At 36.3% G+C, this 23586-nt stretch overlaps 1 protein-coding gene across 1 annotated transcript; it reads left to right on the top strand.

Annotated features, from left to right (window-relative positions):
- The first annotated feature begins 13745 nt into the window (after window positions 1-13745).
- Window positions 13746-22999, top strand: LOC143625604 (plant intracellular Ras-group-related LRR protein 7-like). Its single transcript, XM_077095894.1, has 9 exons — window positions 13746-13853; window positions 16044-16113; window positions 16347-16393; window positions 16615-16723; window positions 19074-19159; window positions 19718-19808; window positions 20629-20714; window positions 22726-22812; window positions 22892-22999. Exons 1-9 carry the CDS (start codon window positions 13746-13748, stop codon window positions 22997-22999), a joined length of 792 nt encoding a protein of 263 aa, XP_076952009.1.
- The last annotated feature ends 587 nt before the right edge of the window (window positions 23000-23586 follow it).

The raw sequence follows: 23586 nt of genomic DNA, 5'->3' as shown, positions 1-23586 counted from the left end.
ATGAAGGTTGACGTCACTTCCAACCCGTTTTGGGGGGTTGGGTCTATCTTCGGCCGAGGATGTATTCACATATGCTTTTGTGGCTTCGAGAGCATAACCGTGGTGTTTGCAAGACCATATTCTTCAGGGTTGTGATATTTATGGGTTGGACTCTGATTATGGGTGTGCGATGGATTGTTTACGTACTTCACTTCCAGATTTTGATCTTAGCGGGTTCTCTAATAAGGACACCCCCCCCCCTAAGGCCCAACATGTTGTGGCGAGTGCCTTATTTAGTGGAATCGTCCAAAGTTTTGAAGTGAAGTTTAATCTATCCCCTCGCCAAAAGGCGATGTTTGAATGCCTTCGGGCTCCTCGAGCTCAGGATTTTCTAACGGCCATCCCCATTGTAGGATTGGGGCAACATATGTCGGGTTTGGAGTATCGGGCTATTCTTAAGTACCGGTTAATGATACCGATGCTCCCGACTGATGAGCCTTGCCCAATTTGTCGCAAGGTCTGTTTGGATTCTTTTGGAGACTATGCGGTGCATTGCAAAGAATTGCTTGGCTTTAAGTACAGACATGATTTGGTTAGGGATGTTTTGTGTGATATTCTTAAACGGGCGGGGATTTCTGCTAAAAAGGAGGCCCCTGTTAACTTTCTCACGGATTCTCTTTAAGGGAGGTCTACTTTACAATCAGCTGATATTCTTGTGTTCGGGTGGCAAGGGGAAACACGCTTGTGTGGATCTTACAGGAGTGTCTCCTGTGACATTCGTCAATTTAGGGTCTCGTTTTATATATATTTTTGTAATCATTTTGTAACATGTCTATTTTGTTTGTTATTCGCGTTTTATTTAATAATTTATTCTTCGTAATTTTGGTTAAGCTTGTAAATCCGAACCGAAAATTTATCAAATCATTGATAATATAACTCTAGCGTGTGCTAGGTTTGTCAAAGTACAGTTATTTATAGTTTATAAGCTCGGTTAAATAAACTTTAGGGACTAAAGTGGATTTCTTTAAAGTTATACAAGTTTTAAATCATTATAAACTAAATACCAAACTTGAGGGGCCATTTTTGAAAATATGTTATGCATATATAATGAACAAAAACCCTAACCCTAATCTCATATAACCAGCCACCACTTCCCTCCTTAGCCGATTTCTGGCGACCGATTTCCGGCGCCGTTTCCGGCGACCGACGACACCACCACCGACCTCCGAAGCACCACCACAAACCCTAACCCTAACTCATCTAACTCAGCCGACACCCCCCAGGCCGTTTCAGGCGGACACGTTTTTCCTGCAAAAAGACCGGAATCGATCTCCGGTAACCCTATAACCCTCCTCCCCCGTTTTCCGGCGAACACACCACCACCGAACCCTCCTTCTCTCCCTCGTTTCTTCTTTCCGGCAACGTCTCTCTCTCTACGCGTTTTTCCGGTGACCGGAAAACCGGCCACCGGTGTACTGTCGTCTCACTCCGTCTTTCTCACATCTCTCGACTCTCTCACCTCTCTCTGCTCTCTCAGCTTTCTCACCTCTCTCGGATCTCTCACCTCTCTCGGCTCTCTCTCTCTCTCTCTCTCTCCCAGCGTCTCTCTCTCTCTTTCTCTGATTTGATTTTCCAGCGCACCTCCGGCGGACGGAATTGGCTCCGGTGACCCACCACGTCTCCGACAACCTTCCTCCGACGACTCGTGAACACCTAATAGGTAACTTAACAATTTTGGGTTTAATTATGGGTTTATTTAACAATCGTTATTTTGGTTCGGTTGATTTGTACGTTAGTTATTAAACGAGAGGTCACGGGTTCAAGTCTCATCCTAGACCGGTTTCGGTGTTATTTTTGTGTACTTAACAAAAATTTTTATTACTATTAATACTAATATTACTACTTAAAGATTATTATTAGTATTATTATGTTTAACTTATTATTATATGTATTCATTACTAATATTATTATTATCATTATTCTTATAAATATTAAAGTTATTATTATTAATAAATACCAAATTATTACTATGTATTAAAATCATATTTTTATCATTAATTATTAACAATAATATTATTATATTTATTTTTTGAACTCGTTTAAAAATCGAACCAACATCGAGTATGGTATCGTTATTACTATCAATATTATTTATTATTATTATTATTATTATTATCAACATTATAATTAATACCAAAATTTCTATTCTATAGCTATTAATATTAGTATTATTAATAATAATTATTGTTATAATTATTATACTATATTAATATTATTAAAAATAATTATTGTTATTATTATTAACATCATTATCTTATATATCTATATATATATATATATATATGTATGTATATATATATATATATCCAACATATCTTTTTAAAATTAATATTATCATTACTATCTTATCATTAATAACATCATTATAAGCTTTATTATATATTCATTTTTTAAAACCAAACTCTTGAATTAAACCCGTCTTGTTTCTATTTAATATTGGTTTAGTTATTTAAAAGCCCCATAAAATAATATCATTTTATTCTAAATTATCAATTAAGTACGAGTCCCTAATCGTTAACAAATTAACCGGTACCCCGACTAACAACCGAACCTTCTCGTTCAACGTTTCAATGTAGTTTCAACTAAAGTTCAAGTTCATTAATATATTATTTATTCTTTTTCAATTAGCTTTCAAGTCGGATCTGTTCGTTTACCGTTCGAGCTTCATTTATTTATCTATTAGTTTCTCAATTCGTCAATCGATGTGAGTACTTTCATACCCCGTTTTCCATCTTTCGTTTTGGGGTGACATTTCATACTTATCAAACTAAATGCTTTATTTACTTGAATCTTTAAACCCACAAACGTGATTGTATACTTTACTTAAATAATTGCTCGATTTGGTGTTCTATGCTTACATGCTTATGTGTTTATCGCTTTTGGATGGTGGAACTATAAATCCTAGACCATTTGGCAACCCCTCATGGCAAGGTGTCGTTAACGTAATGTAATTAACGATAACTATAAAATCCTAGACTACTTGGCAACCTCTTGTAGCTAGGTGGTGCTAATGTGTTTGTCAATAAAATCCTAGACTATTTGGCATCCCCTTTTAGCTAGGTGTCGCTAACTTGGTTAGCGATAACTATTTTATCCAAGTTTACAGTTTTTATTTATTGTTTTGTATACAAGTTTTGTGGCTTTTTATTACTATATACTTATATTCTCAAACTTATGAATTGCTCACCAACCTTTGTGTTGACAAACTTTATTTTATGAAATGTTACAGGTTTGACTTTTGTTGACTCGAGGACTTGATGAAAAACGTTACCAAGACTATTAGGATATTAGTAAAACGAACAATATGATTACTACTTGTTTTCAAATTTGTTTATATGAACGCGATGTGTTTGTTTATTGATTAATGAAATAAAATGAGTTGATTAAATATTGTCACTTTAAATAGTGTCTTGTGTATTTGGGTAATCGGTTGCACCCCGGCGTGTTCCACCGGCTTTGGTCGGGGTGTGACATCTCCACTTGTTGGGCTCAGGGACCGTGGGTTTGTTGTGGGTCAGGCTACGTTGAAGGCTGAATCAAACAAAGTTTTTAAACACGAGAAAGCTTGTTTAAAGAATCAACATGTTATTCTCCCATTTGCTTTTGATACATTTGGTTTCCTAGCCCTAGAGGCTGTAAATTTTTTGATTAGGGTTCAGCGTGTCGTACATGGAACCTCTTCAACTTCTAGGTCTCAAAGCTTCGTTTTAGTAGGATTGGCTTTGCTATTCAAAAGGGGTAGCGGCGCAGCTTGTTTCCCGTTTGCCTGCCACTTTATTGTAAACGTTTTCTAGAAATTGAAGTTTGTATAACAAGTTCAAGTAAATGAACTTTCGTTTAACTTTTAAATTGGTCAATGAATTAAAGTAGTTTTAAGATGTGTGCATATAGTGAGGGAGATTGGGGAGGAACCCCCCTCTTTTCTGAGAAGTGGACCAAAAAGTGGATGATGGAGAAATATTTCTCGGTGAAATTGTTAAGGAGATTGGGGGCTCACCTCAATTTTATTAATTTTGTATCTACATAACCAGTAAAATTGTGACACCTCTCTCCTGAATTTCTCTCACACCACTACACCACTAAAATACAATCCATCTTCTTGCCGATTGGGTGCCACGTGCCCCCCCCCCCCCCCCACCTCCAATTCTCCCCTTATCACAACGCATGGTCTTATAATATCATGTGAGTTTGATAATCGTCAAGTGTGTTTATTTTCAATGAAAATTAATAAAAGAGAAGGCCAATCACTATCGAGGGTTAGCTTATATTTGAAAGAACCCGTGTTAAGTCATGTTTATCTGCATGTTGTGCTATCAAAATTTTAAAAGCAGAGACAAAGTTAAACTACTCAATTTCAATAGTGGAGGTAAATTTTCAAATAAAACTACATATGTTGCATAGAAAGAAATATGTAGAGATTTATGAAGCTTCAAAAATATAATTATTATTTATCATATGGTGTAGTGTGTAATTTATTCCAACTATAATACATCTTTATATAATATATATAAAACACATAATTTATAATTTGTTGCTACAAAAAATAATGAGAAGGGACGTATACATCTATGGGATTGTTGGTTTGTCACCTTGGATTCCTCTGGAAACATGAAAGAACTCTTAGAAAACGGGCAGAAGATTGGGGTTTCTTGACCAATCTCTGACGCTCAATATTAGTATAGATGTCACATGAGAATATAAGTAAGACAAACATATATAAGTATATGTATAAGATCAAGAGCATGGAAATGTTAGAAAAATAATAAAACAAACATGTTAGAGATCATTATTCACATCCTCTACCTATTTAGTGACTCTAAATATGCAAAGATCACAAGTCAACTTTGGACCGTTGGAGTGTTAAAATCAAGGATTTCTTTTCCTTTTTATTTCTATTTTCAAAAGAACAAGAGTTTTAAGTATTTAAGAGTTAGTTTTTCTTCTCTGTAGAAATAATACAATCAATAAAAGTTTATTCAGATTTCCATTCTTTTACATGGTATCAAAGCAGAGCTTACGGTCTTAGGACCAACCTGCTAAAAAACGTTAGTCTACCTCTTTCTCAAATCCATCCAGCCCCTATAAAAATCAAAACCCCAAGACAAAACAATCTCAGCCAACATCAAAATCCATCAAAACACCATCAAAATCCATCATACCCTGTCAAAATCAAAACACCATGATCGAGAAAAATAGTAGCGATGACTCACATTAGAATACCAAAACAGCCAACATCAAACCCCAAAACCAAACCCTAAAGGGCAAAACAATCACGTTGGAGGTGGAGTCCACCGACACGATCAACAACGTGAAGACGAAGATCCAGGACAAGAAAGATGTCATTACGAACACAGAAAAAGAAACCGAGGAGGGGCAAAAGCCGCCGCTACCGAAAATCTGGAAATAAGCGCCGCCACAGTCGGAACTCTAGAAATAAGAGATTACTAAAGTGATACTAGATGATTCGCCGGAGATGGAGCCCTAAATCAACAGCATGATTGTGCCGCTCTCTCAGGTAACGGGTTTGAGAAACCCATCTCAAACCCCCTTATTTGTAGTTATAATTTTATAGACCCTATAATTTTGCAATTGTTAGAAGTCCCCCCCCCCCCCCCTGAAGAACTTATTACTTCTAAAACCCCCTCTAAAATATCCAATATTTTAGACACATGCCATAATTTTAAAACTAGTAACACTAAAGCCCCCGAGGATTCTGTTTTTGACAAAAATAGCACAAATAAAATTACAGGGGAAATCAATATGGCCGAAACATGTACAAAAATTAGTAAATCGTGGATATTTGATTGCGGTGCTACTGACACCATGACTTTCGATCCCTCCGACATAATTTCAAAATCTAAACCGAAAATTAATCATATTAAAACCGCTAATGGGGGGTGGTTCCGGTAAAAGGAGGAGGAACTATTGAAATATCGCCCATATTAAAACTTTCAAATTGCCTTTACGTTCCTTCCTTGTCACATAAATTATTATCCATTAGTCATGTGACAAAGGAATTAAATTGCACAATTTTAATGCACCCGACCTTCTGTATCTTACAAGATATCAGGACAGGAGCGATTATTGGGCGTGGTACTGAACACCATGGACTGTACTATGTGGAAGAAGTGACTCATCATGGTACTGTGACGTTAGCCCATGGAAAAATAAATAGAGAAGCTTGGTTATGGCACAGAAGATTAGGACATCCGTCTATTGGTTATTTGCATATTTTATTTCCAAAACTTTTTCCTATTAATGACAAATTAAATTGTGAAACTTGTGCCTTGGCCAAAAGTCATAGACATACTTTTAAACCAACCAACACAAGAGTCAATTCCCCGTTTTCACTTATCCATTCTGACGTATGGGGTCCAACAAAAATTATGTGAGGACAAAACTTTCGTTACTTTGTTCTATTCGTTGATGATTGTACTCGTATGACATGGATTTATTTTTTAAAATAAAAATCTGAAGTTTTTGATAAATTTTCTATGTTTTATAGCATGATACAAACCCAATTCAAAACGAATATCCAAGTTCTTTGGTCTGATAATGGGGGAGAATTCGTAAACGATTTTATGAAACAATTTTGCCAAAGAAAAGGAATTATCCACCAAACATCTTGCTCCCACACTCCCGAACAAAACGGCACCGTCGAGCGAAAAAACTGTATTTTACTAGAAATAACCCGGGCTCTTCTGATCGAGTCCCAAGTTCCAAAATCTTTCTGGCCCGAAGCTCTTGCTACCGCTACGTATCTTATCAACAGACTTCCAACAAAGGCCCTTGACCTAAAAACCCCTCTTCAAGCCCTTTCAGAATTCACCAAATTATCACCACCCCTTACACTTCAACCAAAAATATTCGGGTGTTCGGTTTTTGTTCACATACCCAAAATCAATCGAAGCAAACTTGACCCATGTGCTGAAAAATGTGTTTTTATAGGCTATGGGGTCAACCAAATGGGGTATCGATGCTATAGCCCAACAAAACGTCATATATACACTACTATGAACTGTGACTTTCTTGAAACAGAGCTCTTTTATACCTCCCAACACAGTGGTGAGGGGGAGAGAGAGCATGACACCTTGAGTTGGTTACAATGGGTTCCAAAGTGGACCTCATCATCTGAAGAAATTAATCATGGTACCCCAGATGAGTCACATACCTCACATCAATCAAGTGAGCCTTCAATCAGTGTTCCAGACCCAAATGCTCCCGAACTTACTTCCGGTGTATGTAATTCTCAAATACCTGAAAATATAACTCATGATAATATTGATGTATCTGATATTCATGAAATAGAAGAAGAACAAATAGTGCAGGAAACCGTGCAGAACGAACAAGCAAATATTGATATATCTAACATTCATGAAGTAGAAAAAGAACAAATAGTTCAGGAAACGGTGCAGGAGGAACAAAAATCTATACAAGAAAAAACAAGAGAAGAAGAAATGGGTGAGAAATATGTCCTCCCACCATGTAAGGCCCCGAACCCGGTAGCCCTACTTTAGCGTCGGATTTACTCATAAACATAGTTCTTACAATTCAGAGTTCATTAAAACTTTTCGCGGAATATAAAACATCAATCATTTGTTACAAAACATTAAATCTTTTCTTTGATACCATAACACAAAACTTTATGTTTAAAACATCTTTTCTTCTTTCTTCAAATGCCAGCCGTTCAATCCATGCCATGTGCCATCCTCATGCTAACTCTATAATCAGCTCACCTGCGTGCATACTAAAAGTCAGCTACGCTGAGTGAGTTCTAGTTAATTGAACGCCATACAATACATACACATACATACACATCCGTAGATACATATCCATACTTTACTAGTTACCCTTCTGTTCTACGTACATACTTGCTACCATACATACATACATATCTACAATCACTAACCTCAGTCTACCGAGAGTACGTTCATAGTCCGCCGTCTATACCTGTACTCAGGGTCGTGAACAAGTACAAGGTCTGTAGTCCTTACCTATGTTCACCATTTATGGTACGTACAAGGTCCGCGGTCCTTCCCTATACCATCATACATCCACAACACGTACAAGGTCCACAGTCCTTCCCTATGTTGCAACCTAATTCATAGCACGTACGAGGTCCGCAGTCCTCCCCTATGCTACAAATACAGCACGTATAAGGTTCACAGTCCTTTCCTATGCTGAAATACATCCACAACACGTACAAGGTCCTCAGTCCTTCCCTATGTTGCAACCTAATTCATAGCACGTACGAGGTCCGCAGTCCTCCCCTATGCTACAATTACAGCACGTATAAGGTTCACAGTCCTTTCCTATGCTGAAATACATCCACAACACGTACAAGGTCCACAGTCCTTCCCTATGTTGCAACCTAATTCATAGCACATACGAGGTCCGCAGTCCTCCCCTATGCTACAAATACAGCACGTATAAGGTTCACAGTCCTTTCCTATGCTGACGCTTATCTACATTACGTATAAGGTCCGCAGTCCTTATCTATGTTACGTATAAGGTCCGCAGTCCTTATCTACGTTTACATCTATCATCTACATCACGTATAAGGCTCGCAGTCCTTAAATACGCCATCACCAGCCGAGTCTATGTCCGACAGAAGCTAGAGGGATTTGCCATCCTAACTTACTATGTCGAACGTAGAACTCACATGCCATTCGTGTACCTATATACACATACTTCACATATACAATAATTACATTATAACATAAGAACACTCTAGGCGTTCTTTACATCATTCATTTAACAACCATACCCCTTGTCGATACGTGCAATATCCAAAGATCGTTCACGCCCCGACAAGTATTCATTTGAAATATTCATACATCTTCGATATATAATATTCTTACCTTTATTTTTGACCTGACAGTACGCGCAATATCCGAAGATCGTTCGCGTACCGACAAGCAATCATTCATATCCATCACATATATCACATATGGCATACACTTATCACTTAGGATAAATGTATTAACAACACATCGAGTATGCACACAGCCCCGAAAACATAACACATAAATAGGGCTAGAAACTCACCTGAACTCTGCTTCTTCCTCTGATAGCTGTAAATCCCTTCTTTAACTGAGCTCGGCTGACTGTATAAGTTACACGTATCAATACTCGCCTGATCCAATCTGGTGGCCTAGTATTAGCATACTTTTACTTATCGTTTTAACTTATTTTCTAATCGAACTTGGCTTTAGGCGAAGTTAAACCTTAGGCGAACTTCGCTTTAGGCGAAGTTAAACCTTAGGCGAACTTGGCTTTAGGCGAAGTTAAACCTTAGGCGAACTTGGCTTTAGGCGAAGTTAAACCTTAGGCGAACTTGGCTTTAGGCGAAGTTAAACCTTAGGCGAACTTGGCTTTAGGCGAAGTTAAACCTTAGGCGAACTTAGCTTTAGGCGAAGTTAAACCTTAGGCGAACTTAGCTTTAGGCGAAGTTGTCATCAGGCGAACTTGGCTTCAGGCGAAGTTATCGCTTTGAAGGCGAAGTTATCGCTTTGAAGGCGAAGTTGCCCAGTTGCAGGCGAAGTTGTCCAGTTCCGCCGCTGTGTTGGTTTTATCAATCATTATGGCGATTTTAACACCCTTGTTATGGTTCAACATCACCCACTACGTTCCCCAACCGTTTTCGGTCGTTTATACACTATAAAGCTTGGATCTTTAAACTTCAAAGATCAAGAATCATACCTTTTTGAGCTTGTTTGGATCTTGTTTAACTTGTTATCACAACTAATCGCTCTCTCTCTCTCGGATCTGGCTCGGTTCTTCCCTCGGCCGGCGGCGGTGTTGGTGTGTGGTGTGTGTGTTTTGGAGTGTTTAGAGGATAAGGTGAAATGAAAGATATTTTAGGATTTAGGGGATATTTATATCCCTTAAATCCCATGGACCTAAGGCCCATTCTCATTTAACCCATCTCAAGTAATCCAAGTCCATAACCCATATCCATTACCCAACACTAGCCCGACACATACCAACTCCTACTCTATTTATTTATTTCCCGATAACCCGAGTAAACTTTCCCACTATTAATAAGTAATATAATTAATATCATTTTGGAAATTTCGGGATGTTACACACCAAGAGTCAACAGAGGAATACATGCGAAAAGATATTCCCTAGAGAAACAATCCAAATTCTCCAGATACCCTATGGCAAACATAGCCGAACCAAATCTATCTAAAGAAGCCAAAGCCTTTAACGCTTCCTTATATGCTGAACAAATTCCAAACTCTGTAGATCAAGCCTTAAAATCAAAGAACTGGAAGGATGCAATGGAGACAGAGATGAAGGCATTGATAAGAAATGATACATGGGAAACATGTAACCGTCCACTAGGGAAGAAACCAATAGGATGTCGATGGGTCTTCACTATTAAACACAAACCAGACGGAACCATTGAGAGATACAAAGCACGACTGGTGGCTAAAGGCTATACCCAAACGTATGGAATTGACTACCAAGAAACTTTTTCTCCGGTAGCTAAAATTGACACCATCAGGGTCCTATTTTCGACCGCTGCCAATAAAGGATGGCCTCTTCATCAATTTGATGTTAAGAATGCATTCCTTCATGGAGAATTAAAAGAAGAAGTCTATATGGAAGCTCCACCAGGGTTCACAGAAAATTTTAAAGCAAAGGAAGTATGTCGTCTAAAAAGAACTATTTACGGGCTTAAACAATCTCCAAGAGCTTGGTTCGGCAGATTCACTTTAGCAATGAAGGGATACGGCTTTCGACAAAGCAATTCCAATCACACACTCTTCTTGAAAAACAGAGGTAACCTTGTAACTTGTTTAATCATATATGTTGATGACATGATTATTACAGGGAACGATGAAGAAGAAATGAAGAAATTGAAGGCGAGCCTATTTTCAGAATTTGAAATGAAGGGCCTAGGAAGACTAAAATACTTTCTTGGAATTGAAGTACTAAGGTCAATAAGGGGTGTCTTTATATGCCAGAAAAAATATATCATTGACCTCTTAGCTGAGACAGGAATGATCGACTGCAAGCCGGCTGACACACCAATCATTGTTAATCATAAACTCCATATGGAAGAAGGAGGAGAACTGGTAGACAAAGGAAGATACCAACGCTTGGTAGGAAAATTGATATATCTCTCACACACTCGACCAGACATTGCATACGCTGTAGGGGTAGTTAGTAAATTTATGCACCAACCCCAAGTCACCCACATGGAAGCAGTATGGAGAATTATTAGATATCTCAAAGGAACAATAGGTCATGAGGTTCTCTTTCAACCCAACAAACACCTAAAGATCCAACTATACACTGATGCAGATTGGGCAGGGGACAAAGACAATGGAAGATCAACATCGGGATACTTCACACAAGTTGGTGGAAATCTAGTTACATGGAGAAGCAAAAAACAGAAAGTATTAGCACTATCTAGTGCCGAAGCAGAATTCAGAGGGATTGCACGGGGCGTGGCAGAAGTTTTGTGGATACGTAAACTTATGACTGAAATTGGCTTTCCCCAAACTGAAGCTAGTAGGATTATGTGAGACAACAAAGCTGCAATCCAAATCTCAAAAAATCCGGTTCAACACGATCGAACAAAGCATATTGAGGTTGATAGGAACATCATCAAAGAAAAACTTGAAGCAGGAATTATAGAACTACCTTTCGTCCGATCAGAAGACCAATTAGCAGATATATTAACCAAGGTCGTCAACGGAATAATATTCAGCGAGTGTCTTGGCAAGTTAAGCACCGGAGACCCCACTACTCAACTTGAGGGGGAGTGTTAGAAAAATAATAAAACAAACATGTTAGAGATCATTATTCATATCCTCTACCTATTTAGTGACTCTAAATATACAAAGATCACAAGTCAACTTTGGACCGTTGGAGTGCTAAAATCAAGGATTTCCTTTCCTTTTTATTTCTATTTTCCTTTGTAAAAGAACAAGAGTTTTAAGTATTTAAGAGTTAGTTTTTCTTCTCTGTAGAAATAATACAATCAATATAAGTTTATTCAGATTTCCATTCTTTGACAGGAAACATGATCTCTACATAATAACAGAGAATTTTCTATTAAGGATCTTTGAAAGCATATTCATTGAGCCTTCCTTCCTTCCCTACTCGATGGAATTCTTTTGTTCCAAAAAAAGTTAATATCATGGCTTGGAGGGTGCTTCGGGACTGACTGCCCACCAAATGGAATCTCAGTCGGCGTGCATTCGATATTCAATATATCTTTTGTCCCTCTTGTAGTATGAAGGTTGAGGACAACGATTATGTTTTTGGTTCGTGTGATGTCGCTTCTAGGGCGTGGAGCTTGATTGCATCCTGGTTAGACATTGATTATCTGGTGGCAGTACGACCTAAAACATTGATGGAGTTGCTTGATAGTATGGGGATTAACGCTAAGAAGAAAAGGCTTATTGAGGCGGTTGTTTTCTCGACATGCTAAGGAGCGGAGAGATTTTTTACACTATTTTGTACTATTCGTATTTATGGTATGCTTATAGGAACCGTAAAGTTTTACTTTCTTGGGACGAGTGGTTAAAAAACCCTCTTCTCTCGATGTAAGTTGTTTGTTTTGTTTTTGGCTTCTTGCCGAATTCAACGTTTTTTTAATAAAATCTATGTCGTTCAAAAAAAAAGAGCATGAAAACATAGTCACGTGGCTGCTTTCCTTAGCGATGAAATTCTTCATCAGCTCATAGACTATTTCTACAGCTATGTAGATATAATAGGTGAGAGATAGGTGCAGATGATATTGAAGTGTGCCAAATGCACCCTATATATAGAGGGTTGTTGAATTAGTCAACTCTTTGTAATAACCGGAAGACCATAAGGGATTTGCTGCCAGATGCTTTCTACCTTTGCACATAAGGCTTACTACGTTGGGGAAGTGAAGAGACCCTCCTTTTGGTGATGCCATGTAGTTGTAATGCTAGAATGATGTCCTTCGACTCTCTAGAGCATTCAAACATTGAATGTATGAATATGCCATGAGTATTGAACTTTGAGGCTTTGGTCTTTTGGTGGTGTCCCCATCCATGTCATTATAATTTATATAAGTTTATATAAACTTTCAACACTTTAGAGCATTCTCAATAAATCTTTTAAATTTTATGAGATATTTTTGTAAATTGTAGAATAGAGCTAAGAATGGTTGTGAGTAGAGAAAAGCGAAAAATTAGTGATTATTTTTTTGAAAATTTGGGAAAATATATTTTCCTCATTTGTTTTTTAGTGTTTGTTAGAATTGGTTCTAAGTAGGAAAAAGAGAAACTATGATAATAAATATAAAAAGTTAATATTTAATTAAACATTAGAGATAAATGTAATGTAGTGAATTTAAGGTAATACACACGATATCAAACCTAGTATATAATACTATTAAATGAAAAAATGAATAACACTAGTAAATTGTATTTTTTACATAACATTGTATATTGCCTTTAAAAAAAAACATAACATTGTAATATTGTATATTACGAATTAGGTATCATAAAAATGAAAAACACTAGTAACATTGATATAAACACGTACATCATTTGTAAATTGTAAACAAACCGTGGGGTTGCGTAATAAAACAAAAGCCATCATCATATGTTGTTTACCAAAGGAGCAAAACAACAACATATGTTTTTCCAACATTAGATCGATCGTTTTGTCCTTGAAAAAGTGTCTCCCATTTGAATTTCTCTGGTTGATTAATGGGGTGTGCAGCCAGTAATTCGGCTGATTCTAAAGCCGACCGCCTCTCACGCTGGCAAGCCACCGGCATTGTCGGCTTGCGTGACGCCAAACTGAAGGTAATGAAGGTAATATCTTCCTTCTTCCATTTTCTTTGTTTCTTTTTTCTTTTTTAAATTAATGATTAAAAAACAGGGTTTATTAAACATGTGATGTGATCCATCATCAAATGGATAATCTATGTATGAATAGAGATTTCATTTCTGCCCATTTTTGTCACGATTTTTTATTTAAAAAAAAACATATTAACAAAACAAACAAAGAGGATCTCTTTGTACACTTGGAAAACCGCATTACAATTACCCTATACAAATATAAACAACAAGAATTACAAAAATAATCCAATATAAGTATGAAAGAAACCTTATTCATACCCTGGTCCTTCGCTTGTGCTTGCCTATCGAATTCTCGAGCAACTTTAGACGAGTCGGAGTCGCCTTGATCACCAAACATTGTTCTCGGTTGTGGCTAAGGGTTTCTGTTAAACAGAGGTCCCTTAAAACATATTTGGGGCTACCTCTGCGAGCCCCTCTGTTTCCCAGGGTACAACAGCCGAAGCAGTGTGTACTGCAGAGATTACCCTAACACCCGAACTGTATTTGTAACGCGAGTTTGGGATCGAATGAGAGTTGGAAATGAGAGAACGTATCATTGATAGGAACCGTTTGGTTCATTGTTTTTGGTGAACGAACTGGTTCTAGCTTTTATTGTGTCTAAATCTGGTCACCCGAAATTCCTATATATAGTAGGAGCACATGGTGAGTCATCGGACACTTGGTAGCATATGGAGCGTAGACACCGAGCAGTTGACTCGTCATCACACCTGACACTTGTCACAACATGGCGCCACTTGTCACAACATGGCACCACTTGTCACAGTGTCGGTTGGTGCACACAACTCTTCAAAGGATGACACGTAGCAGGTGACTCACCACTCACATCGACACTTGGCAATAATCATGACACTTGTTACATGACCCGGTCAAACCACACAAAAATACTAAGGCGTCTCTCAAGCGTTCTACCATTATGAGACAAACCCATATCCCTGTTTACCAATGTTCAAGTTCTCAACTACACACTTTAGAGTATCTATATTGCATTCATCTTTACACTTTGGACTTGTTAGTAATTAGTTTATCACTAAAACATATTAATAATTATTATTAGTCCAAAAATTTCTAACAATTTGAATGATGGGGAAGAATTTTAAAGGTGTAGGGTTGACGGCCCGAAAGTGATCAAATGCGAGAAAACGTGTCTTGACAGCCAACACTTGTTTGTTCCATTCACATTTAATACTTTTAGTTTCTTAGTGCCTTATGCAGTAGAGCTACTTAGTTGATCCCACGTTCTATTAGTTTTGCTATCCTGAAAGGAGTAGCGGCGCAGCTTGTTGCCCGTGTGCCTTCTGTATCGTTGTAAACGCTACTTTTCAATGGAATAAAAACGTGCTAATCAAGTTGGTGGGTTGTAATAAAGGTGGATAAACGTGTCTTTGGACTCGTATAGAATTAGTTTATCACTAGCACATATTTATAATTAATAATTATTATTAGTCCAAAAATTTCCAACAATTTAAACAATGGGGAATAATTTTAAAGGTGTAGGGTTGACGGTCCGAAAGTGACCAAACACGAGAAAACGTGTCTTGACAACCAACACTTGTTTATTCCATTCACATTTAATACTTTTGGTTTCTTCGCACCTGAAGCCGTAGAGTTATATCCCACGCTCTATTAGTTTTGCTATCTTAAAAGGGCTAGCGGCGCAACTTGTTGCCCGTGTGCCTTCTGTAACGTTGTAAACGCTACCTTTTAATGGAATAAAAACGTGTTAATCAAGTTGGTGGGTTGTAATAAAGGTGGATTAACGGGTTAGTGGGTTGGCTTGTTTAAGTAAACGAGTTAAATAGGTCAGCATGAAGAGGACCCATATTTTTATTTGTGTAAAAGATAACAACCCAAACCTGCACACACTTAAAAATTAAAATCGTGTAACCCAAACACGATTCGTTTAACCCGTTTATTAAACATGTCAAACGGATTGGCAGGTGACGACCAATTTTTAAACTTGATAATCGAGTTAATGGGTCTACCTGGTTTACTAAACGGGTTAACAGGTCCACCCGTTAGATATGTCAACCCAAAACCTAGTTATGTTTGTGTTTGTGTTTTGGCAACCCAAAATTGCCACCGTTAAGGAAGATAAGAGATTCGGGTGTTTAAAGATATAATTTAGTTTATTTAATGAAACAGTCATTTCCAGATGAAGTTATTGAGCTGGATCGATCTGTACGAATGCTTGATTTAACAAACAACAAAATAGGTATTTATTTCTCTTTTTAATCAAATTGTGTTATGTGTTCTTCATGTTTTTGCTTGCTATCATATGGTTGTTTTCTATAATGTTTATTTATTTATTTTTGATAATTTTGTATTTTATGGTGTGTGAACTTGTCATATGTATTTATTGGATGTTATCAATCTTGATGGTCGTTTGTGTTTGATTTTATCAGTCTAATAGTTTTTAATAAAATTCTGATAATTTTTTTTGAACAGCTGATATTCCTGAGGAGATCAGCAAACTAACAAACATGCAAAGCCTGGTATGTTTTATAAGCTACCACTATTCTTTTTATTTATGTGTACATATTTCTGTATTATTTGATCCTCAATTTTGATATGGTTTTCTTGAATTTATTGGCAAGTGGCCCAAGTTTGTGATTTGACTTTTGTCATTTATTAAGATATGTTCTGTTTGTGCTTTCATGATAATTTGTTTAATTTATAAAATATTAATATCTTACACATATTTTTTTTCTTCCAGATTTTGGCTGGTAATCTTATCGAGCATCTTCCAACGAACACGGGCAAACTACAGTCATTAAAGCTGATTAATCTCGATCAAAATAGAGTTTCTATTTTGCCTGATGAATGTAATAACGACAAAAGTTCATCCCTGCAACAATTTCACTTCTTTTTTGAAGCCCTAAAAACCAGATAATATAACTACTTTCTCTTATAGACTGGTTGATTCATAAAACCTTCTATTAGTTACCCACCACTCTCAACTTTCACCATATTTGTCATTTATTAAGATATTGGTTTTTAATACTCACAACTTTCACTTGTTAGATGATACATCACTCCCAACTTTCGATATGTTACCCACCACTTCCAACTTCCACTCTATTTGTTTTTGTCGTTAGTGAAGATGCTGATGTGGATGTGTTGTGGATGAGTTGGCAACTTGGCATAACAATAAGTGGGTCCCACCCTGTCACCCTTTTCTTCTTCCATTACCCCCATCCCCTTCACTTATGCAGACCTACAACTAACGGATCCGATATAGGTGTCGGGACGGAGGATGATGTGTTCGAGTTGAGTTTTCTTCCGGTAGTTTTCTTCGACAGTTTTGGTTGATTTGAAGGTTTTGGTGGTGGGTTGGATGTTGTCGGTGGTGATGGATTGTAGCGGCGGACGATTTTTCGATCACCATGGTGGTGTTAAGGTTTGAGTTACATAAACATGATGTATAGAAATGGAGAATTAGTTAAATGGTGGAACTCAACGGTGATAGGATGGATTTGAGGGCAAGGTTTTGAATTTTGAATTTGGAATTTTGAATTTGGGATTTCTCATGAACAAAACCTGGATGTGAAAATGTTTTAAAAACCTGCTCTTATGTCCACTTTATTTGATTTCCTGAAATTCGTAAATGAAGAAGGATGAGGAGATGGCTGGTAAGGATTGCAAGTGGATGATGAGAATAGAGGAAGAAGAAGAGAAGGGTGGGTGGGACCTTATTATTATTATTATTAAAAGGTGGTGAGATGAAATTATGATTTTTTTAAACAGAGTATTTTCCACTTAGGCATGGAAGCTCATCCACAAAATGTCCAAATCAGCATCTTGATTAACGACGTTAGTCGTCTGTAAATGAAGAAGTGACAAAAACAAATAGGGTGAAAGCTGGGAGTGGTGGGTAGCAAATCGAAAGTTGGGAGTGATATCAATCAACGAGTGAAAGTTAGGAGTATTAAAAACCAATATCCCATATAAGAAACAATATAATATTTTTTTAGGATTATTGAATTAAAATAATCTCACCTTTAATGTGTTGGCCAATAATAATCCCACCAAAGTTATTTCCCTCTGGCAGTCTTACATTTTCCATGTTTTTTGTTTTATGATCCCCCGTTAAAAATAACTAACGGGGTTAGTTTTTGGCTAATGTGGCTTGATGAGTTGGCATTTAAAAATCCTACATGACTTTTTTTTTTCTTTTTAGGTATTTAAAAATCTTACTTACTTCAACTTAACCTTGCCGGACCTCCAACGATGAGAACCCAATGAAGTCACCGGAGGTTTTTTCTTCACCATTTTCAGCTCAGCCGGCAAGAAACAATGGCGGGGTATGGCGGTTTCGTCGTCGTTCGCCAACGCTTCCAACGCCTTCATCTTCTTCTCCGGCGCCGTCGCTGCGTTGCTTCTCGTCTGGACTTTCTCTACTTTCTCAAACCCTCAAACACCCACAACACCAAACTATGAAAGACCTGTTTCTGATCCTAAATCCTCAGTTTTCGTCACGGGTAACGTTTGTGTCGGCAGTTTTACTGGTTTAAACCCAAGAACCGACCCGAATTTCTATGACGACCCGACAGTTGGGGTACACTATCAACAACCGGATTAAAACTGGGATGAAAAGAGAAATTAATGGTTGAAACAACACCCTTCATTTGGATCGGGTTCCGAAGAACGGGTGGTTGTGATATCTGGATGTGGAATTAGGGCTCCAATTGATCATTTGGGGGTTAAATGGGTGAGGGATTCCAGTTAATTTGCCCAGGAAGACAAAAAAAAAGCCAGGTAGGATTTTTAAGCCAACTCATCAAGCCACATCAGCCAAAAACTAACCCCGTTATTTATTTTTAACGGGGGATCATAAAACAAAAAATATGGAAAATGTGAGACTGCTAGAGGGAAATAACTCAAGTGAGATTATTATTGGGCAACACATTAAAAGTGAGATTATTTTAATCCAATAAACCTTTTTTTATCATAATTGATGCGCTATTAATTTACAAACAAAATAAAATTAATTTTGGACAAAAACGTTTTATAGGTGGCCCGACCTGTGCTGACCAACATCTAATAATTACGCTTTTGACCCGTTACCCGATCCGCCTATTAAACTAAAATGTTGCAATTGTCTTGTCTCTTTTATTCTTAAATTTTTACATTTTTTTACAAATTTTGTTGATTTTTTATAGTTTTTTTGTTCAGTGGAACAATTGGTGAGACTTGAAAGATTATCCATCTCAGGTAACCGGTTAACTACCCTACCAGAAACTATTGGAAGCTTGCGCAATGTAAGTGACTTTCTCTAAGAACTTGCAAAAGGAATCAAGCCTGAGATTGGCTTGTTTTGACTCACAAGATCTCGAGCTCGAGCTCGGCTCGTTTCAAGCACTTTTTCTAAAACTTGAGCTTGGCTCGTTTATTATTGATTAATTAGTTTATATACATTTCTAATAATCTTTATATATATATTAAAATTATAATATTTATATGGTAACATTATATATTTAATTCAGTGATTTTTATCTTACTTATATATATAATATATATTATAATATAAATTTATACTTACTACATTAAATAAAAGTTATATACATAATAGGTTCGTGAGCCAGCTTGAGCTTGATAAGTGAAGCTCGGGCTCAGGCTTGTTTATTGAAAAAGCTTATTTTAAGGCTCGAACTCATTTAAATCCGGTCTGAGTCGAGCTTTTAGCGAGCCGATCTCAAGTAGCTCACATCACATCACAAGCTAGCTTGGCTCAGCGATGCCCCCAACTTCCAAGTATTTTTGAATTTTAATATTATTTATTTTATTCTGATTTTAAAGTTTAATTATTGAAAATGCAGTTGTTCCTGTTAAATGGGTCTAAAAATCAGCTGAAGTATCTTCCCGAATCTATTGGAAGCTGCTATTCATTAGAAGAACTACAAGCAGATGGTACTTATTATAGTATAATATAATATTTTTTAATCATTAAAGTTTGTGCAGTGATAAAGATATCAATTTTGTTTTTGGTGTTAATTTTCTATTAATTTGTCCATTTTTGTTGGGAAAAAAAAAGGATTGCTAGTTTTGCACAAGGGGTGGCAACTGGTAAAACAGGCAAGTCTTGGGTAACGTGTTAACACAAGTAGTTTTATGCATGGGTTGGGTTTAGGGGGCCGTTTAACCCATTTAGTTTTTTTTAAATGTGTTTTATGTAATAAGTTAGATTGGTTGGATATCTTGTGCTACAATTTAAAATTAAAAAGGAAATTGACATAAGAATTTATAATTAAATGTAATTGTTCATATAAATTTGTATATTTTGTGGTAAAAATGTAAATTTTAAGTATTAATATGTGAAAACAATAAGAAAAATACATAAAACTTTCGGGTCATATGGGTCGTTCTCGGGTTTACGTATTTGACATGGTTTTCAGGTTTGGGCCATGTTCGTGTTCGTGTTAGGTTGCACCCTCACAAACATGACTCGTTTAACACCCCTAATTGGATTGACCGCATCCATTTTTTTCCATTAAACAAGCAGTTAGTGTGTTAATAATGCTTTTTTAAAAACTGTAATTTTATGATAGTAATTTTAAATTTTGACTTAAAATTTTTTTTGTACTGTTTGCAATAAAATGCATGTTGGGCTACTTTAGACTCGTTTATGTTTTAGCTGATATTTTTAATTTGACCTGATTCTTTTAGCTAAAATTCTTCAATTTGACCCGTTTTGTGTTTCTAATTTTTTTTATTTCTTTTTTTTTTTTAGAAAATTCAATTGAAGAAATTCCATCTTCCGTTTGTAATCTTATTCACTTGAAGTCGTTATGTTTGGATCACAACAAGGTGAAACAGGTAGCTTCCATTTGCCAAATATTTATTCTTATTATTTTGAAATGAAGTACAAAGGAAACTCCTAAATTTATAAGTTCCAAGACATTTTTGAACAATTGTAATTTAATTGAGGGGAAATACATGAAAAAGTTTGGATCAAATACAAATGAAATTAACGTGCTAATTGTGAGAATCAAGTAGAGTAATTATATACAAGTAGGATAATAATATAACAATGTTGTTACATAATTATCATACTTGTATATATAATTACTCTACTTGATTATCACATTTAACACATTAATATCATTTGTATGTTAACTTTATCTGAAAAACCAATGTACTTTCTGTTTTATCTCACAAAAGTCGCGAGTTTTTAAAAATTGATGTTTATGAGGTTTGACCATGTTACAACTTTAGTCCTAAAATTCAAAACGTTACAATCTGAGACCAATTGTTTGGATGAACATAAAAAAAAATCCTTTAGTCTTCAAATAGATGGGGTTTAACTATTTTTTTTTCGTTAAACAAGTATGCACCAAAATACCCTTCACATAAATAAATTAAAATAAAATATGATAAGTTAGTTAAAACAATGGAGTAGATAAAATCCTTTTTAACTAGAATTCAAATAAAGTGTTATATTACTATTTACCACCACCCTCGATCATCTTGTTCACCGGCTGACGCCTACCAATTGTCACCGTACTCATATTTCCAGCGACGCGGGTATCCATGTTTTCGCCAGCTTTGGTCAAGCCAACTGACTTGTTTCACACATTGGCAATGATGTTTGGGTGCGGTGGTGTCGAGTCGCCTGCCTGGAAGGAGATACCGGACTTGCAAAGGGGCGATGAACAAGCGACTTCAAGTTCCACTATTGGGGTGGGGTTTACCTTCAAACATGTGGGTTCACTTCATATATGAATTATATAATCGCCTTCTATTGTTTTGGATGGAGCTAGGAAACATATTTTGTCACATTAAGTTTATTTTAGGGGGATTTCATTTAATGGAAATAGTTATACAAACAATCGGTCTTAAATTGTAACGTTTTGAACTTGTGAACTAAAGTTGTAACATGGTCAAACATCATTTTTTTTTTTTAAATAACAATTTTATTCAAAAATAACATGTAGAGGGATTTTAGTGTGCAAAAAGTTGTTCGAGTGACTTTTATGAAGATAAAGATAAAGTACATTGGTTTTTCATGATAAGTTACTAACTAATGTTTGTACAAGTAATCCATTTTTGCATCTTTTAAAAAATCAATGCTAGTTCAAGAAATCACATTTCTTTTGATGCTAAAGATTTTTTACAACCTTCAAGGGCTGTAAAGAGCTGAGCCGGTGTGGGCTCGGGTTCGGCTTGTTTACAAACCCCTTGAAGCTAGGGCTGTAAACGAGCTGAGCCGAGCCACTGTGAGCTCGGGTGGCTTGGCTCATTTACAAACCCAGCCGAGCTGATTCGGCGTGTTTATCTTACGATGTTGAGCTCAGACCAGCTTGTGGCTTGTCGAGCTAGCTCGTTTATTTTTAAGTTAAAACTTTTTACATTTTACACATTATTATATGTAGAAACCTAAGCTAGTATTTTTAACATGTATATGCTGCAGAATCTATAAGCTACAAAATTCACAATTTATATTTTGTTAAAATATGGGTTATAATTCACAACATATATAGTAAACGAGTTGAACAAGAATTTTCAGTATGTTACTAATTTTATACATTAATACGGCTTTAAGTTACACACACACATATATATAAACTTGGGCTTTAATGTAAACGAGCCAGCAAGCGAATCAAGATGTGAGTGAATGAGCCGATCGGACCTTGGCTCGGGATCGGCTTGGATCATTTACAAACGAGCCAATCTCCAGCAGACATTTTCAAACGAGCCGTGAGCTCTCTGAACATTCCTACTGTAAGCCCACATGCCTGGTCCCACTACTTAGCAACTATTGGTGGGGCCCACAAGTATTCTCAACAGAATATCATGATAACCAAAAATAATGGAATTTACACTACAGATACCTCCGAGTTTATTAAAGGCATGCAAGACTCTACACAATATTTCATTGCATAATAATCCCATATCTATGGATCAGTTCCAATCGGTAAATTTCACAATTATTAAGTTCTGCAATTTAGTCAAAGGAGTCAACTTTGTTTGTTTATAAAAATTAATGATTTCAGATGGAAGGGTTTGAAGAATTTGAAGCTCGTAGGAAAAAGAAGTTTGATAAACAGATAAATTCGAATGTGATGAATGGTTCTAAAGGCCTTGATGAAGGTGTTGGTTGATTCATGACATTAAACTTAAAAGTCTCTTTCAGGTAAATGTTTTTACTTTTTGTTTCTTAGTTCATCATAAATTCATAATCATACTTGGATAATTAAGCATGTCCAGGTTTGGTAATTAGAGCGTGTTTGGATAACTTTCTAAAGTGATTATATTAATTTGGATAGCTTAAAAGTTTAAACAGCATAAGTAAAATCCAAACACTAGTTTTCATCTATTTATTAATATATTAAATAATCAAATATCTTCATGTAATTAAAATTTTTATCATATGATTTTCAACACTCCAAATGGCAGAACATCCAAGCACTATTTTCTACACAAATCAGTTTCAAAAATGCACATCCAAACAAAATGTCAACATAACTTTTGTAACCAATCTTTCTTTTTAACGACATTAATTTGATTATTATTATTTTTTTTCTATTCCATAGCTAGCAGGATGGTATCTGCTGATTTTTTTGAGTCGCTTGCATGATTAGGGCTTTTTATGATTTTCGAATGTCTTATCTTTATTTTCTGGTCTGGTAAGGAGCCCCACATATTGTACATACAAACATATTAAAACTGCATTTACATTATTGAAATA

This window comes from Bidens hawaiensis, unplaced genomic scaffold (genome assembly GCF_021521415.1).
Source record: "Bidens hawaiensis isolate Kalapana, Puna unplaced genomic scaffold, B.hawaiensis_p1.1 tig00004126_1, whole genome shotgun sequence".
NCBI lineage: Eukaryota > Viridiplantae > Streptophyta > Magnoliopsida > Asterales > Asteraceae > Bidens > Bidens hawaiensis.
Note: the sequence above shows the minus strand (reverse complement) of the source record. Positions and strands in the feature narration are given on the sequence as shown.

Coding starts and splice junctions, on each gene's coding strand:
- LOC143625604 (XM_077095894.1), top strand. CDS start 13,746: ATGGGGTGTGCAGCCAGTAATTCGGCTGATTCTAAAGCCGACCGCCTC. Junction 16,114..16,346: donor TTTAACAAACAACAAAATAG/GTATTTATTTCT, acceptor TTTTTTGAACAG/CTGATATTCCTGAGGAGATC. Junction 20,715..22,725: donor ATCACAACAAGGTGAAACAG/GTAGCTTCCATT, acceptor TTTACACTACAG/ATACCTCCGAGTTTATTAAA.